Source organism: Perognathus longimembris, chromosome 1 (assembly GCF_023159225.1).
Source record: "Perognathus longimembris pacificus isolate PPM17 chromosome 1, ASM2315922v1, whole genome shotgun sequence".
Taxonomy (NCBI): domain Eukaryota; kingdom Metazoa; phylum Chordata; class Mammalia; order Rodentia; family Heteromyidae; genus Perognathus; species Perognathus longimembris.
Genome location: NC_063161.1, coordinates 44,632,566 through 44,650,549, shown reverse-complemented (window position 1 = coordinate 44,650,549; position 17,984 = coordinate 44,632,566). Strand labels below are relative to the sequence as shown.

The 17,984-nt window shown below is 57.8% G+C and overlaps 2 protein-coding genes across 2 annotated transcripts in view; both read left to right on the top strand.

Moving 5' to 3' along the window:
* Lrp1 (LDL receptor related protein 1) overlaps positions 1-2,994 on the top strand; it is a 92,660-nt gene extending 89,666 nt beyond the window's left edge. Inside the window, exons 80-89 of the mRNA XM_048361289.1 lie at positions 189-365; positions 457-597; positions 744-917; positions 1,158-1,319; positions 1,456-1,630; positions 1,775-1,876; positions 2,032-2,096; positions 2,215-2,305; positions 2,408-2,552; positions 2,723-2,994. Coding sequence (XP_048217246.1) covers positions 189-365; positions 457-597; positions 744-917; positions 1,158-1,319; positions 1,456-1,630; positions 1,775-1,876; positions 2,032-2,096; positions 2,215-2,305; positions 2,408-2,552; positions 2,723-2,863 — 1,373 coding nt within the window. The 3' untranslated portion in view covers positions 2,864-2,994. The remainder of the gene's footprint in view (positions 1-188; positions 366-456; positions 598-743; positions 918-1,157; positions 1,320-1,455; positions 1,631-1,774; positions 1,877-2,031; positions 2,097-2,214; positions 2,306-2,407; positions 2,553-2,722) is intronic.
* A 4,180-nt stretch (positions 2,995-7,174) lies between these two features.
* Positions 7,175-16,117, top strand: Nxph4 (neurexophilin 4). Its single transcript, XM_048349922.1, has 2 exons — positions 7,175-7,231; positions 14,811-16,117. Exons 1-2 carry the CDS (start codon positions 7,175-7,177, stop codon positions 15,678-15,680), a joined length of 927 nt encoding a protein of 308 aa, XP_048205879.1. The 3' UTR covers positions 15,681-16,117.
* The last annotated feature ends 1,867 nt before the right edge of the window (positions 16,118-17,984 follow it).

Sequence of the window (17,984 nt, the reverse complement as noted above, 5' to 3'; positions counted from 1 at the left end):
GTGACTCTAGAAGTCCTAGGGTGATGAGACCTCTGGCCAGTAGTGGCCACAGGAGAAGAGGAGAAATGGGGGACAGGTCAGGGTGGCCTGGTTTTAATATGTTGAACTGCCTAGGGCTGGTACCCTGTAGAGTGGGAGCTGAGCCCAAGGAGCCCTCTGCTTGCTCCTCACCCCATCTCCCCACTCAGGCCTAAGTCACCCATTCAGCATCGATGTCTTTGAGGATTACATCTATGGTGTCACCTACATCAATAATCGGGTCTTCAAGATCCATAAGTTTGGACACAGCCCATTGGTCAACCTGACAGGGGGCTTAAGCCATGCCTCTGATGTGGTCCTATACCATCAGCACAAGCAGCCTGAAGGTGAGGAAGAGGGGGACCCAAGGTGAGGAGTGGAAGGGGAGGCCCAGGAGCACTGGGTCCACAGGGCTCAGCACCCCCTCCATGCCTACAGTGACCAACCCCTGTGACCGCAAGAAGTGTGAGTGGCTCTGTCTGCTGAGCCCCAGTGGGCCTGTCTGCACTTGTCCCAATGGAAAGCGACTGGACAATGGCACCTGTGTGCCTATGCCCTCTCCAACGCTCTCTCCAGATGGTACGTTCTCACCACCACCACCACCCCACCATGCTCCATCCATTGGTCCAGAATCTTCCTCCCTGTGGGCCCTGACTTCCCCAACTCTTGCTGCCCATGCCTCCTCCCCCTGCCCGGGCTCTGCCCCTGACAAGGCCATTTTGCAGCTCCTCGGCCTGGCACCTGCACCCTGCAGTGCTTCAACGGGGGCAGCTGTTTCCTGAACGCACGGAGACAGCCCAAGTGCCGCTGCCAGCCCCGCTACACGGGCGACAAGTGTGAGCTGGACCAGTGCTGGGAGCATTGTCGCAACGGGGGCACCTGCTCTGCCTCACTCTCTGGTAGGCCCCTACCAGGACTGCTCTTTGTCCCCTGGTCCCTGGTCACCGCCCCATTGGACCACCACAGGCCACTTTCCCTGACATGCCAACTTCCTGGCCTCACCCTGCCCCTCGGGCACCCTTAGTACCACCCCAGCATGGGCCCTCTGCCTCCTGCTCTGGTCTTTCACTGTTCTTCTGCTCTAGTCCAAGGGCCCCCCCCCAAGGCCGTGGTCCCACTCACACATCCTCTCCCACCAGGCATGCCCACCTGCCGGTGCCCCACAGGCTTCACGGGCCCCAAATGCACCCAGCAGGTGTGTGCGGGCTACTGTGCCAACAACAGCACCTGCACGGTCAACCAGGGCAACCAGCCCCAGTGTCGATGCCTACCTGGCTTCCTGGGTGACCGCTGCCAGTACCGTGAGTGAGCTCCTCCCAGCCCCAGGGGATTTGGGAGGAAGTGGGAGCCATGCACAGGGGGTTCCCTTGGGTGCCCCACTCAGGACCCTCATGAGGGTGGGGCTTTGAGACATATCCGCTCCTCTCCCAAATGCAGGACAGTGCTCTGGCTTCTGCGAGAACTTTGGCATATGTCAGATGGCTGCCGATGGCTCCCGGCAGTGCCGCTGCACTGTCTACTTTGAGGGACCGCGGTGTGAGGTGAACAAATGTAGCCGCTGCCTCCAGGGAGCCTGCGTGGTCAACAGGCAGAGTGGGGATGTCACCTGCAAGTGAGTAGGGCCCTGCTTCCACAGTTCCCCTCTGTCCCAGCCATGTACCTCCCACCCCGTGTCCCCGTCCCATCCATCCCCTTCTTCAGCATCCCAGACACCCCTTGGCTGGCCCTAGCCTCAGCCTCCAACTCCTTCCCATAGCTGCACGGATGGTCGAGTGGCCCCCAGCTGTCTGACTTGTGTGGATCACTGCAGCAATGGCGGCTCCTGCACCATGAACAGCAAGATGATGCCCGAGTGCCAGTGAGTTGGGCCAGAGCCTCACCCAAGCATCTGCCATCCCTCCCTTCCCTAAATCTGAATGGGAGGAGCCTCGGGCTCCTGGGGACCTACCCAGTTTCCATGGCAATAGCAAGTGCAGTGGTTGTGTCTACTGAACTCTGCCCTCCCACCTACAGGTGCCCACCCCACATGACAGGACCCCGGTGTGAGGATCAAGTTGTCAGCCAACAGCAGTCTGGACGTAGGTGGCCGAGGGATGGGGCAGACGGGGTTGTCAAGACCTAGGGCAGGGGCCTCAGTGCCTCCTGTTGCCTTGGGCCTTCAGCCTTCTGACTCCATTTCGAAAATGCTCCCTCTAGATATGGCCTCCATCCTGATCCCTCTGCTCCTGCTGCTCCTGGTGCTTCTGGTAGCCGGAGTTGTGTATTGGTATAAACGACGCGTCCGAGGGTGAGCCACTGGAGTCTGGAATGTTCTGGCTGTTATTGTATAACCCTATCCATACCCTCCCCCACCAAATTGCTATCCCCTTAGACTACTGCCTCTCTCTAGGGCCAAGGGCTTCCAGCACCAGCGCATGACCAATGGGGCCATGAATGTGGAGATTGGAAACCCCACTTACAAGATGTATGAAGGTGGAGAGCCTGATGATGTCGGGGGCCTACTGGATGCTGACTTTGCCCTGGACCCTGACAAGGTAGCCTAGAAGACGGAGGAGGGGCTCCAATGCAGGGCCAAAAGGCTATGGGTGGGGTGACTTAGGGTGTTGGGTTAGATGACAGAACGGAGGATGGAGGTGGTGGAGGGGTCATCTGGGCCACAGAGCCCAACAGCCGAGTCCCACTGAACCTTCTTGTCACTTTGCAGCCCACCAACTTCACCAATCCTGTGTATGCCACACTCTACATGGGGGGCCATGGCAGCCGCCACTCCCTGGCCAGCACCGATGAGAAGCGAGAACTCCTGGGCCGGGGCCCCGAGGACGAGATAGGAGACCCCTTGGCATAGGGCCCTGCCCCAACGGACTCCCCCCAGAGAACCCCCCTGCCAGCGAAGTCCTTCAATGAGCTCCCTCCCCAGCCAGCCCTTCCCTAGCCCTGCCGGATGTATAAATGTAAAAATGAAGGAATTACTTTTTATATGTGAGTGAGCAAGCGAGCACAGTATTATCTTTTTTCCATTCTCCTCCTTCCTGCCTGCTCCTCAGCAACCCTCTCCCCATGCTGCCTTGAGGGGGGGTTGCAGGAGGGTTCTGGGGACCCCTGCAACTCAGAGCCTACCTCCTGCCTTCCCACCAAAATGCACCCCCCTGGGAGAGCTGGTGGCACAGCCTCCCCCCCTCCCCCCGTACAAGACACTTTGTCAAGGCTCTCCCCCTCTCACCCCACCACCCCTCCCCCAGATCCCTGGGGGGATCATTCTGGGGAGGGAGAGTTCTCTGCTGCCCCTGTCTGGAAGACTTGGCTCTGCCTAAGGTAGGAAGGAAGGAATGAATGGAGGTTTTTAGACACCCCCAAGGCCAGCCACCTCTCTAGGGGCCACCTCTGAGATGGCCATGCTCAATATCCCTTCCAGACAGGCCCTCCCCCTCACCAGTGCCCCCTGCCATGGTTCCTGGGGCTGGCGACTTTGGTAATAGTCTCCCAGCCTCTCCTCCCCTGGGGGGCCAGGAGGAGGTAGGGCCCACCACAGAAGGGCAAGAGGGCAGCCCCGTTTGGGGGACGTGAACGTTTTAATAATTTTTGCTGAATTCCTTTACAACTAAATAACACAGATATTGTTATAAATAAAATTGTAAAAAAAGGAAAAAAAAGAAAAGATAAGAAAAAAAAGCCACTGTGTCTTGAGATTTTTGGTGCTGGGGCTTGTACTTGCCTGCTTCAGCCACCAGAGGGAGTGCTGCTCTGTACTGGAGGCTGACCCAAGAGACTCCAGATCAATGCCCTTCTCCTCAAGCCCCCTCCCTCAGTATCTTGCTATGGCATTGGAAGCTGGGGTTCCCTTACTTGACTTGGTAGGGAAGACCTGCTTCTCCTGATGACCTAGTGTGGATGACTTCACCTCTTTGGATCTTCTGTTCCCTCTGGCTCTAGGACACTATAATTTGGAGATCTGCATCATCACTTATATTGAATGCCACCACCCCTCCTGTCCCAGTCTCCTACCATGAGAAATCCCAGCTGAAGAAACAATACCTGGGATCACAAAGGTTTTCTAGGCCTTCAGGATGGTCCCCTATGGCTTTCTCTGCCCAAGTGTGTCCTGAAAAGTCGGCATCTCACATCACTGAGACTAATCAGATGCCAAAAGCAAAAAATCCTGGCTTACAGGGTGAGGAGCTATTGTGAAGGAAAGCTGGGTAGACCAGTTGCCAGGCCCACTAACTTCCCACCAATCCAGATTACCAGCCATTTCAGACAAGTCCAGGAGACTGTGCACATTGTCCCAGGTCCTGCCAGAGGGGAATTTCTTGTAGGTCCCATTGCTTTGCACTGTCCAGGACTGAAAAGCCCACTCTCCCCACAAGAGCAAATATGAGCCCAGGGAGGATGAAGATCTCTCATCAACTCCCAAAGGGCCAGTACGGCCTCTTATTCCCCCTCCCTCCATAATTCAGCTTCCCCAGTATATTCCTTCCTGGCTTCCTCCTTCCTTGGAGAAGCTTATGGATCTAGAAATCTTTCAAAACAAGTCTTCCATCTCTCTCTAATCCCCGAGTCCCATCTCCAGCTTCCCCCTCCAAGAAAGTTCTGAGATCTTCCCTGTGGTTCTGGCTACCAAAGACCCCTCCTAATCCCCTGTGGTGAGCAATCCTGAAGGGAGAGAACATGAGGAAGGGTGTCCTTGTTGCTTATGCTCCATTTGGCCACCAGGTGGCGTCTGCACTCCTGTAATGTGCTCATTCTGAAGCTTAGCTAGACCCCTCCTCAACGCACTAATTATGTACCTGCCAGACTCCCAGCCCAGTCCCTCACTTCCTTCCCTGGGGCTATTTTGCCTCAACTCCTCCTCACTAGGCTGACCAGCTCCTCTTCCCTCCCCAGCGCCTGCCTGTTCTCCACCACCAGCAATCCCACTCCCTCTATCTCTCCCTCTGCCAGCCAGTGCATCTGGCGCCCCTGGGGAGCCACTGATTCTCTGCTTGTCACCTCAAGATCCTGAGCAGAGCAGGAACAGCCCCCAGCTATGGCCTCGAAGGACACCCCTTTGGTTATCATCTCTCTTGCTGGCCAGGACTGACTAGGAAGGAGCCAGCAGGAGCAACATCCCAAACAATCCACCCAGCAAGGCAGGAGGAGGTTCAAGGGACCACAAAGAGACTGGACAGGGTCAAGGGTAGAGACTGATGCAGATGGATTCAAACAGATTCTAAGATAGGAACCTGTGTGTGTTGCATACACATGTAACTGGAGGCAGAAGATGGTGACCTGAGACTAGCAGTGGGTTAGACCTTCTAAAGATCAGGACCTTGGTAGTGGGCTTCCACGCTGGACACCCTAGACCTAAGGGTGACCACTACTCTCACCCACTTTCCAAACACCTCTGTGCTTGAGCTCAGGCACCAGGACTCTGGTTGGAGCCCTTTAGCCTGCATGCTTCTGACCCTCCTGCCTTTCTAGTCTCTGTCTTAAGTGCACCCAAGTCCCAGCTTTCTGTCTTCTGTCTCTCTGGGTGTCACTGTGTCTGCCTGTGTCCTTGTCCTTTCCCTGACCCTTTTTTTTTTTTGTCTGTCACACCTCAAATGTGTCTGTTTCTTTGCATATGTCTTGGCTTGTCTTTTAGCTTGCTAGTGCCAGTGCCAGCATACACCTGTGACTGTGAGTGTGTGTGTGTGTCTGCCAAGACAATGTGGGAGAGTACTTTGAGTATCTGGCTAGATGTGCTAGTCTGGGTGTGCAAGCATGCACTTGTCTGACTGCCAGTGTGCTCTGGAGTGTGTGTAAACCAAGCATGTCCACCTGTGTGTGTGCGTGTGTGTGCCTCTAGGTGTGCGCCTGTGTCTGCGTGCTGGTCTGTGTGAATGTATTTTTCCCTGCATGTGTTCACTTTGGTGGCAGCGTGGGGATCTGTGAATGTGGGTGTGCCTGGAGGTGGGTGTGGGTTTGTGTCTTAGGGTGTGGGTTTTCTCTCTATCGCTGCTTGTCACTATCTCTTGCTGTCTAGGTGTTGGTCATGCCACAACCTTAGCATCAGCCTCACTCAATGCATAGCAACAGCTGACAACTGAAGACTCCCCAGGCAGGGAAGAGGGAGACTAGCCGGAGGAGGGAGTTGATGAAGAACAGCCTCTAGAATAGGAACTGAGACAGGACGGGAGCTGGGGACAGAGACAAGGACAGAGGCAGACAGGGAAGGGGACAAGGATCCAGAAGAGCTGGTGGTGAAAGATGGGACAGTGGGAAGGAAGGAAGAGAGATTGCACCAAGACGTTGCTGGGCAGGTGGCCCTGTGAGAGAGACTTCCTGCCCAGCCCCCACACAGGGGTCAGCAGTAAGGAGACTTGGGGCAAAGGTGTTCAGGTCGGCCTGGCCGAGGGGATCTTGAAATGACAGAGGTGCCATGAAGTAGAGGAGAGGGCGGCAGGCGCCGTTTGTCAGTTCTATTGACAGACGTGATGGGGTTTCCGTCCGTGATCAATGATTCTCATCTCCCGGCCGAATGAGCCGCGGGGCGCCCATCCATCCCCGTCAGCGCCGCGCGGTGGCAGTCGCCCGAGGCCCCGCCCGTCCTCACCTCGGCTCCTGCCCTGCTCCTGCCCTGGGACCCACCTTGGCCTGGAGCAAAGAAAGGGCCCAGCTCACGGCGGGACCCGGGCCCCATCGCGCCACCGAGCTTGACCGGGTTCCTGCTCCACGGTGCCCCCTTCCCGCGCGCAACCCTGGAGCCTCGAGCCCACGCCCTGCCCCACACCTCCTCGCTGCACCGACCGGGCCTCGGCCGAGAGCGCCGTCCCGGAGCTCCACCACCCTCGCCGCTTCACACCTGGGCCAGGGGCGTGTCTGGGGCGTGCCGGGTGAAAGTCACCTTCCGTGCCCCCCTCTGGGCGGGAGGGGGCGCGCGGGGCGCGGCCGGGATTGGAGCTCCACGGAGCCCCGCCCCCCCACCCGCCCGAGTCAGACCCAACTTTCTCCCCCGCCCGCGCCCCGCCCCCAGCGCCGCGCTCCAAGCCTCTCGCTCAGTCCGCGGGCCGCGCCGCCTGCTCCCGCCGCTCCGGCAGGCGCCCCACCGATCGGCAGCCCCGAGACCCGCGCCCCGCGCCCAGCCCGGCCCGGCCCGCTCCCGGATCCGCCCTGCCGGATCCTCTCGGCGCTCGGGAAGATGCGGCTGCTCCCGGAATGGTTCTTCTTGCTCTTTGGCCCGTGGCTCCTCAGGAAGGTAAGGGCAGCAGGGTGGAGGCGCGAGCGCGAGGGTCCCAGAGTGCGAGGGGCCCGGCGCGCCCGCCAGGTCCCCAGCTCCAAGCATCCCCCAACTTTACGCGGCGTGGGGGACGGGGACAGACAGACTGCCCGCTTCAGGACGGGCACTCTCCCAATACAAGTTGGCTAAGGGTTGAAGGAGGGGGTGCCGGGTGGAGCCCCAGCTCGGATCCGGCTACTGGAGCGGCGGGGGAGGAGAGGAAGCGCGACCCGCGAGTGCGCCAGACAGAGCGGGAGTGCGAGACAGACAGACAAGCCAGCAGGGTGTCAGCCTTGCCTTTCCGCGCCAACCCCGCTCGCCTTCCTCGCTGTCTGTCCTTCTACCCCTCACCTCCGCCTTGCCATTTCTCTTCTCTGCACCTGTCACCATGCCAGGTAGGCTGTGTTCGTTGCCTACACGGCCGGGGTACACTCGCGCGCACACACACGGACCCGCACAGACACGGCTGAACTTGGCTACAATCTCCTATCACATTTCCCGCGGAGACGCCGTCTCCCCTACACAACCTCACAGACACACCCCCTCTGGTGCCCCGCTGATGGAAGGTGTAGTCTGGAAGGGGAGTCTCCCCTCCCTGCCCCCGCCCCTTTCGGCCTCTTTCCCTGAGGTTCCCGGGCGAGGACCCAAAGGCTACGGGGCCCAGACTTGACCCTGCTCGCCACCTCTTGATTCTGGAGCTTCAGCTCCGTGTACACAACGCGCTGCTATGTGCTCGTGGGGGGCGTGGGGGTCAGTGTGAGCACCCGTGTGCCCACACACGTGTCCAGGAAAGGCAAGCTCCGGAGTTTAGCCCTATGGAGGCCTATGTGTGCGGATGTACCATGAAGACACTGGCTTTGCATGGGTGAGTGCCAGTGGTCCCTTCACAGTGTGATCCTCTGCAGGTGTCCTGGCATGGGCCCCACAATGGGGGCCTAGGCTCTGGCCCCCATCTCCGCCCATCAGCCTCCTTTGCCCATAGCTTCCCTGGTTCTCAACCATGACCTATCTCATTTGGAGGCAAGTAGGTGGCTCTTGAAGCCTTCACTTCTTGCACCTCAATTTCCAGCTCCTAAGAGTCTGGAAGAGGTGTAGCCCCTTGCCCAAGTCTTGGATCTCCTCCTGGCCAGCCTAGTTGTCCTCTGCAACTGGAGCAGGGCGGCGGCTGCCCAAGCTAGCTAGCTATAAGATAGAGCTCCTGATTCTCCCAGACCGCCTAGTGACCTTGAGGGGCTGGGAGGTGGGCAGAAGAGACCCTCCATGAACACTGCTTCCACTGGCTGAAGCTTCCTTTCGGACTTCTGCCCAGCTCTACCCTGAGAAGACTTTGGGAGGGGGGTCAGGCGCGCCACCACCATGTGTGAAGGCCTGAGGTCAAGAAGTCCTCCTTCCTACTCCTCCCCCTTCCTCTCCATTCTCACACACACACACACACACACACACACACACACACACACACCAAATAAACTCCCCTATGGACAGATCTGGTTTAATTTCCTTTGCCCCCTGAAGGGGAATGAAACATCTGGCAGAGACTTGAGGGAGAGTGAGCATGAGGATATGAGCGATGGGATCTATCGGAGTGTGTTGGAGCTGCAGCTGTGGGGCCTCCGTGTGGGAGTCAGCAGGGGAGGCTTATCTGCCATTTAGCCCAGCTTGTGTGCATGTGAGAATCTGTGTTTATGTGTGGTGTGTGTGCACACACTGTGGAGTGTGTGAATACATAAAACTGTGCATGGAGAAGTATGTGAAAGAGATGTATTGTGTACCCAAATATCTCTCTGTGAATGCGCATGCACACCTGTGAGTAGGGTGTGTGCTTAGGAGTAGACCTCAGGGCCTTTGGTGTACTTACGAGGAGGGGCACAGATGTTATCTACATGTGAGTCTGCAGTTTATTATCTGTGTGCTTGTGGTTTTGAGTGCAACTGAGTGTGGAAATGGGGTTGTGGGCCTCCAGATGTGTTTATATATCTGAATGTGGCAAGTGTGTGTGTCTGTTTGGGTGTCTATATGTTGGTGTGAGCACTCAAGGATGTCTCCATGCCAGCGTGAGAGAGGGCAAAAGGCAAGACTGACTTGAGGTGAGAGGCTTGTGGTGACAGTTTACAGGGCAGCTCTTTGGGGAACCTTAACCCTCATTGCTACCAGACCAGCCTGCCTCTACAGCCTCTTTCTTCCTAGCTCTAGGCTTCTGGTCTCCTCAAAGGGGCAGAACTCTTGGCTCCCACTGCCCTTGGAGTACTGGCCTCTGGGCCAGCCAAGCTGTTTCAGGATCTTTCTAATCCTGTGGCCTATGCCTTTCCTTCTCTGTTTCCCCTCACCCTTTGCCAAAGCAGCTGCCTATTGGGAGAAGCAGCAGGCGATCAATAGTCACTAATCACTAATCACTAATTACTAATTAGCTGAGGGAGGGCAGGGACAGGGCCTCTGTGGAACCTTTCAGCTCTATCCTGCCTCAGGGAAGGATTAGGTGCAAGCAAGTCTCTGTGTGGCTAACTACAGCCAGCCGCTGCCTCCCACCTTCTTACCCTTCTCCAGCCCCCCAGCTAATCTCTGGCTGGGTCACTTAGGCACGCACAACCTGGGCTAGGACCCAGGGATGCTGTCAGGGATTTGGGGGTAATCAGGGGCTGCAGCTGGGCCAAGAAAGGGGGGGGGTATGGTGACAGTTCCCTTGGGCCTGAGCCTGCAGCTGAAGCCCCTCATTTTGAATGGGAGAAGCATTTGGGGAAACAATTTCGAGTGTATGGGTTGGGGTGGGTGAAGCACTAGGGATCTAGAGGGAGTGAGTAGTGAAGAAGCCAAGAAGGGTTAGGAGAGGCAAGACAATCCTTGAAACCCAGCAGGTAAGCCTCACAGGGTCAGCAATGGTGTAATTGGCAGGGGAACGGGAACTTTGGGCCCAGCCCCAGTAACTGCAGGTGGGTGTGAATGAGAGGCTGTGAGTAACCAGAGGTGGCTGGTGTTGGAGGAGTGGTCTTAGGCCTGGGGGGCAAGAGGGAGTTGCAGATTTTGTGGTAGAGGGAGGGGAAGGGGGGGAATTGAGAGCAGGGAGTGTGGCCTTGAGCGCTGGAAATTGGAAAGTCTCCCCCCTCTCTCCCCCGCCTGCCCCTCCTCCACCTCCACCCCGCCCACTCCCCCTCGGGCTCCAGCTTCGGGAAATTACATCTCCGCTCCGCGGCCCCCCCCCCCCCACGCGCCCTGGAGCTGGCGCCTTTATAGGCACATTTATTGCAATAATAAAGTGAGGCGCGGGGCGGGGGGCGGGGGGCAGCCGTTCCCGGGGGGACTGCGCCGGCTCTAGGAAGCAGGGAAATAAAATAAAATAAAATAAAATCAAAATTCAGATAACGGTGAGCCTTGCACGGCAGGCCGCCAGCAGACAGGCAGGCAGAGCTGAGGGGGAGGGGGCACCAGGCCCAAGGGCAGAGCCCACCCTACCAGGAAGCCCCCACCTCTGCATGCCTGTAGTAGGGTCTACACCAGGTACCTTCATCTGCACATTCCTGGCCCCCTCCCAAAGCTTGGCCTGTCTGGTGTGCGGCCTTTCCCTCTGGCCAGTCTCTCATACTTCTCCTCAGCTCCTGTCTCTGCCCAAGTCTCCATCACCTTCCTTGTCCCCCATTTCCTATCTGGGTCCCCACTGGCTTCCTCCATCCCTATCTTCTGGCTCTCCGCTTCCACCATCGCCCCCTGTTTCTGTCTAATAACCATCCTTCTTCCTCCATTTCTGTTCTGCCCCATCCTATCACCATGGTGCCTATCACCATCTCCTAGTCCCTGTCTATCTTCATTCCTGCCTGTCCCTACACTGCCCAGCCCTCGCCCACTATTCCTATTCCCATTCTAGCTTCCATTTTCTAGCCCCGGTCTTCATTCCTCTAGTCTCTTCCTCATCAGCCCCCGAGTCTCAGTGCCCACCACCTGTCCACCATTTCTGATTTCTTCCTCCCTGTCCCTCTGTCCACCTTTGCTTCATTATCTCTTGGCCTCATGCTTCTGTCTGCCCAGTTCCCAATCCCAGTCCCCTCCATTTTTGTCTTAGCCCTCACCTCAGCGCATCCTGTCCACCCACCTCTATCCTCACCCCATCTCTATCCCTGATTCCCAGCCAGACTTCAGCTCACCCTGACTGCGGTGGCCTCGCTTATATCCAAGTGCAGGGGTTCTGTGTGTTATTTTCTCCCTTTCCCAACACGGGCCTAAACTGTCCCCTCCCCTAGCCAACCAGAGCTCTCTACCTGACCTACAGCAAGAGAGAAGCAATCAACTAGTTTGGAAGCCCTGGGAAGGTGCACCCTGCAATGCGGCTGGGGGGGCCAGACAGCTGGATCCTCCCTCCCCCCATACTAGCATTCCCATGCCCAAAGAGCCTCCACCTCCCCTCCTCAGTGGAGTTTGCTTGGCAGCACAAGGTGGCCTCAACTCCCCTCAGGTGCGTGGGCCTGCTGCCTTGGGGGCAAAGCTCTCCTGGCTCAGCTTCCTGCCTGCCTGGGCCTGGAGGAGACTGTCTAACCCCCCCCCCCCCCAGCCACCACACACCTCCGCCCTCCTCTGACAGCTAGCTAGCAGAGCTAGCCTCTCCCCTTCGCAAATGTCACCGCGCCCAATTAGCTTAATTAAACCAGCTCTGAGGCGAGGGGGACCCCTCCTCGGACAACACCCAGCTCCAACCCTCAACAGTGGTGGTGGGGGATTGGGTTCTGCAAAGAGGAGCTCCCTTACCACCTTCTCCTCCTCCCACTCAGCTGGAGACAGACTACCTGAAGGACAGAGGGAGAGAGCCACCTTAGAGAGACAGACAGAAAAGGGAAAAAACAGAATCCTGGAGGCTGGAAATTAGAGACAGAGACTGAGAGACAGAAAGAGATGGACAGAAAAGGGGGATGAAAGAGAGGAGAGAGAGAGAGAGAGAGAGAGAGAGAGAGAGAGAGAGAGAATGGCAAAAGAGATCAAGCAAGAGAGGGAGAGAGAGAGAGCTCAAGCGATCAAGGAAGCCAGAGGGAGGATTTTATTTTATTTTATTCCATGTTCCCATTTCTCGGCTCGTTTCCTCGCAGTCTCACCCCTCCCTGTGGGAGCGTTCCCCCCAAGGTCGCCTCCCCCAACTCCTCTCTTTTATCTTCCCCATCTCCAGTAGCAGGTGGGGGTGCAGTGTCCAAAGCCCAGGGATTTGCCAGGATCACAGAAGCAGAGACAGCAATTTGCCTGGGATCAGGGGTGGGGTGGGGGATATCCTGGCACCTCTCCCTGTCCTGCCAAACCTTGTTTCCTCCCATCCCTACTTGTGAGGAGTCCCTGGGCTGATCAGCCCTGACCAGGTGCTCAGCTGGGTGCAAAACTTAGGGGTTGCAAGTATGGGCTGGAAATTAGTGGTGTGGAAGCATTTGGGGGTCTGGGTGACAGGTGGTTTAGGGAAGGACCAGGTTCCAGTACTTTCCTGGGAAGAGGGGGGTTAGGACCAGAGTAGTGAGGTTAGAGGTCAGAGTTTAACAACCAGACCTTTTGGCTTTTAAAGCCTTGTCCCTTTCCTTTTCCAGTGCCCTTCCTGGGCTCATGCACCTGCTGCGGACCCCTTCTCCTGCCCCTGTTCCCTGCTACCTCTTCCTCCAGCCTTATTCAGGCCCACCCTCCCCAGTGTTAGATGCCAGCTCAAGCTTGTCTGTCAGACTCAATCACTCTTGCCATCCCCACCTCCCTCACCTGGGCTGGGAGGAGGACTGGATGGGAGGAGGAAAGAGGGGGGCAATAAATATGTATGATGAGCGGGTGGCGGCAGCATTAATAACCCAGGATCGCAGCGCTGCAGGGCCCCGGCCCAGGCTGGTGGAGATTCTAGCCCAGTAGCTTGGCTCTGCAGTTGAGTCCCATCCCCTGTGACCACGGAGGATGCACATGCAGTGTGGGTTTTGTGCAGAGGGGGCACCCAGGCTGCCAGGCCTCTCATCTATCCATAGCTCAACCTACAGAGCAGAGTGGTCTTCCCAGAGCCCATTCACACACACACACACACACACACACACACACTCCTGTGGGAACAGTGCACACTTGTTCCATCACTGTGGATACACCCACTTTAGAGAGAGCCTGATGTATGGGCAGTGGATGATGGGGACTCACAAAGAAAAAGTGACACCTCTAGACAGTCACACACAGCCACATTCATACTGCTCTACAGGCACACAACCATCTAGTCACGAAGACACAACTACCACAAATAACACCCAGCCTCACTCAGATGAACACACACACACAGAGCCTGCTCACACACAGCCAATCCAAGCACAGACACATAGCCACCAAAGACACGTACAACGATATGCAGCCACTACAAGCAGACACACACAAATGCATGCACACACATGCACAGCCTCCTCACCCTGCTATGCACAGGCATACAGACACACACATTCACTCTAGCCTCACACACAACCATCACAGGCTGACGTGTGTATCAGCTACACCAGGCAGAAGACAGATGTAGCGCGACTCAGTTAAGACAGACACACACCATTCCAGGCTAACAGAAACACAAGCATCCTAGACTGACACGCACAGCACCGCCTCTCCCACAAGACCTGCACGCCGCCAGGGCCACACGGAACAGCACGGCGGCGGCGGCTAGCACGAGCTGACTGACACACCGTGACACGCTGCGCTCCACTCCCTCCCGCTTCCCGCTCCCCGCTCCGGCGGCATCTCCATATTTCTTCCTTTCGCGCGCTCTCCCAGTCTCCTTCACTCCCGGCCACCCCCCTCCCCCCGTCCCCCAGATAATTGATGGCCCGGGCCTGGCCCGGCTGCTCCCGCCTCTCGATCCATCTTGTACTCGCGTCCGCGCTGTCTCCCAGATCCGCCGCCACCAGAGACACGAGGAGACGGTGGGGCGGGCGGGGCGGAGGGGCCGCACTACTGCAGGGATGGTGGGGTCCAGGAAGGGGGTGTCCCTGTCTCCCCCAGGTCTCACTCAACCCGTGGCCTGCACTGTGCCCCCCTCTTCCCCCGCCCCCCGCCCCGCTCCGCTGGGTCTCAGCGGCGCTACCCCCGCCGCCGAACAGTCAGAGCGAAGGCTTAGATGGGGGTTCGAGTCTTGGCAGAGCGGGGAAATCGTGGCTTTCTCGTGGCTGAGATGGCCAGGCCCTCGCTTGTCCCACACAGCCAGCGAGCCTCCCCGCGCCATTACCGGGAACCATCCGCGGGCCAGACGCGGAAAGAGGAAGCTGGGATCCGCCTCCTCCTCCCGGCCACACCCACACTGGCTTTGCCTTTGGGGCCCAAATTGGGGCTCTATGAAAATGCAAGGATCGTCGGGCCAGTTCGCAGACGTATCACCTGAGGCCCAGGGAGATAAAAGTGGCTTGGGTCGATCACGGCTTGCACCGATTGCAGGGTTGCAGGTCTACCCAAGGGCCGGCTGCAGACCGCGCCTTCCCCTTGGGTTTCCCAGCAGCCGTCTAGAGGGCCTGTTACCGGCTGGGACTCGGGAAGGGGATGTCGAGGCTGCCCCCTCCAGCGCCTCTCTTTCCTTCCCCCCTCTCTCTCTCTTTCCACACAGGCTGTCGGTGGCCAGATAGCGGAGTCTGGAAGATCGCAGTACCTGGAGCTGCGCTCCGCCCCGTCCGGAGGGGGCGCCCCTGGCCACCGCCTTCCAGCGCCCCGCGCTCCCGAGGGCCTGGGCACCGCGCGCGCCTGGACCTGGGCCTGGCCCGCTAACCACACGGGGGCGCTGGCCAAGGCAGGGACGGCGGGGGAGCTGCCGGCGCAGCGCACCAAGAGGAAGCCGTCCATCAAGGCCGCCCGCGCCAAAAAGATCTTCGGTTGGGGGGACTTTTACTTTCGGGTGCATACCCTCAAGTTCTCGCTGCTGGTGACCGGCAAGATCGTGGATCACGTGAACGGCACCTTCAGTGTGTATTTCCGTCACAATTCCTCCAGCCTGGGCAACCTCAGTGTCAGTATCGTGCCGCCCTCCAAGCGGGTGGAGTTCGGGGGCGTGTGGCTGCCCGGGCCTGCCCCCCACCCTCTGCAATCTACGCTGGCCCTGGAGGGAGTTCTACCTGGGCTGGGACCCCCTTTGGGGATGGCGGCCGCGGCGACGGGGCCGGGGCTTGGGGGTACTCTTGGGGGGGCACTGGCAGGTTCGCTCGGGGGCGCACTGGGAGTGCCCGGGGCCAAAGAATCCCGAGCTTTCAATTGCCACGTGGAGTATGAGAAGACAAACCGAGCCCGCAAGCACCGCCCGTGCCTGTACGACCCGTCTCAGGTGTGCTTCACGGAGCACACTCAGAGCCAGGCCGCCTGGCTCTGTGCCAAACCCTTCAAAGTCATCTGTATCTTCGTCTCCTTCCTCAGCTTTGACTACAAACTGGTGCAGAAGGTGTGCCCAGACTATAACTTCCAGAGCGAGCACCCCTACTTTGGATAGCGCCCCTTGCCCAGGCCCTGAGCTTTCCCCCACCAGATCCCCACCTCACTAGGTGGGGCCCCTCCCTGTTACCCCATCGCCCCTGTGGCTTGTGTCCACTCCTTCGGTTTGGCGGAAGGGCACAGACCTCCTGGGACTCTCAGCCCAGGTGGTTCCCCTTTTCCTTATGGGGAGTGCCCAAGAAGCTGGGATAGTCCTCCCAGGAAAGAGTGCAGCCCCAGAGTAGACGAGGCTTGGAGGCTGTCCCAAGGTAATCTATGTCCACACTGGATCCCTTTTTTGTGCCCAATGCTGGGCAGGGCATTCCCTTTGCCCTCAGCTTTAATGATGCCTGGCCCTGGTACCCTTATCCTGCTCTGACTTTCTCTTCCCTTCCCCAAGTGCTTACCCCGCTCCTCCTGCTCCCCTCATAAAGACTGCGAAGGCCTAAAAGCATCCTCCCCATTCCCTGTCCCTTGCTGCCTGTCATCAGCCTGCTTTTCTCCCCAACCTGGCTTAAGCAAAACACCTGCTCGAGGCCTCAGCGCAGCCCCTCCCCTCTGCCCACCTCCCGCAGTCCCCGCAGTCCCCGCAGTCCAGCTCCACCTGCCCTCTCCCACTGCTTCCTCTTCCTGATTTTTTTAACGCCAAAACAGACGGGAAAGGGAAGAAAATAAAGTGAAATCCAATATGCGTCTGTGTGAGACCTTTGTAACAAGGGAGGGGGGCGTTGTGGGCTTCTGTCTGGTAGAAGCAGGGCCAGGCCCACCCTCCTCTGCTGGTTTACAGGGACACTGAGGCAAAATGGACAGAACCAGCACCTTGGAGGCTCTGCAAGATGCAATGCAAGAGTGCTGAGGAGACCCAAGGGAGGATGAAAATTAGACCTGAACAGGGACTTCCAGTGTTCTATCTGGGATCACTTGAGGAAGGAGGTATGAGACCTTGAATGGGATGCAAGTGTAGTGACAGCGTAGGCAGAGCGCTGACAACCTGCTAAGCTCCGCAGGGCTGGAGGAGGACGGCAGGTTGGGAGGGGAACGGTGTTTGCAGCATCTGGAGTCATCGATCTTCCTTTTCCTTCCTAATTTCGTGGGCGCTGAGTTTGCAGATGGACGAGGGAGGGATGGGAAGAAGGAGGGAGGAAGGGAGGGCTGGGATGAGAGGGTGGGGGAGGGGACCTGTGCCTATTTGGAGTGGGGGGGGCATCACTGCTGTTAGCCGCTGGCAAACAGCCCCCTTCAGCCAGCTGCCCACCCTCTCCACCCGGCCTCCAGCTCCCTCCTGCAGCCTTGGCTGCTAATTTTATCCGCCCCCAACCCTGGCCCGGGCGTTAATTGGCTGCAGCTTCATTAGCAGTTCTCAGCTCAGCAGCCCCCCTTCCCTTGGGACCCCCTGACTGGGGGTAGGGAGGGGGTGGCGACAAGCTGAGGCACAGAGAGATGCCTCCCCTTCTGTGGGCCTTCTTCTCTTGGAGTCCCAGGTCAAGGTGCCCCCTAGGAGAGGGTCGGGCTCCCCAGTGGCTTGCCCACTGACTCCAGCTTGACCCTGAGTCAGAGAGGGTCTGACCCAGACATGCCTGGGAGTGAAAAGTCGGTGAGAGAAAATAAATATCTGCTGGCTGGCCTTGTTGGATAAATAACAGGATCAAGTGAAGGGAAGAGGGTGATGGGGAGTGGTTCTGGATCTGAAATGGGGAAAAGAAGAATGCAGAAGTCCCCTGCTCTAGGGTCTATCGCTGGAAACACCATAGAGAAGCTGAGGTGATAGTGGGAAGGAAGACAAAGCTGAGGAGGGACTTTCTAAGGCCTTAGTATGAGAGCTGGGTGGTAATTAATGGAATGAGCAAGTTAGCCTATTTGGACCCCAGTTTCATCACTTGTAAAACCACAATAGAAAGCATGCATATGTGGAGCTCTGGAGTGGATCTTCAACACTTCCCAATCTAATGAGACATGGACAGTGGAGGTTAGATGAAACTTTGCATGTGCACATGTGTCCTTCCATGGACAGTCCTCCCCTTCCTGTCTCATAGCCCTGCCTCCTCTAGGGCCAGCTCCTCCTCTTTCTTTCTTATGCACGTGGACATCTCAGAGCTGAGTAAGACATGCTGTTGAATTTTGTCACCTGTTCACCTCTTCAGGTCCTAACAACTAATGAGGCTTTCTTGTAGGGCATGCCTGGCATGAAGTAGTGTAAGGTCTGCCCCGGAGGGCTCCATGAAGATGCCCCTCCCCCACCTGGTTAAGTCTCCCTCCAGTTACCTGGGTAACCAGCATACCTGGAGGCAGTTACTTCCCCCTTCCCTGAGAGGTCACATCCTAA

Bases quoted from the DNA above. Each gene is read 5' to 3' on its own strand.
- Nxph4 (XM_048349922.1), top strand. From the start codon at position 7,175: ATGCGGCTGCTCCCGGAATGGTTCTTCTTGCTCTTTGGCCCGTGGCTC. The intron at 7,232-14,810 runs GTAAGGGCAGCA...CTTTCCACACAG, and splicing joins GCCCGTGGCTCCTCAGGAAG to GCTGTCGGTGGCCAGATAGC.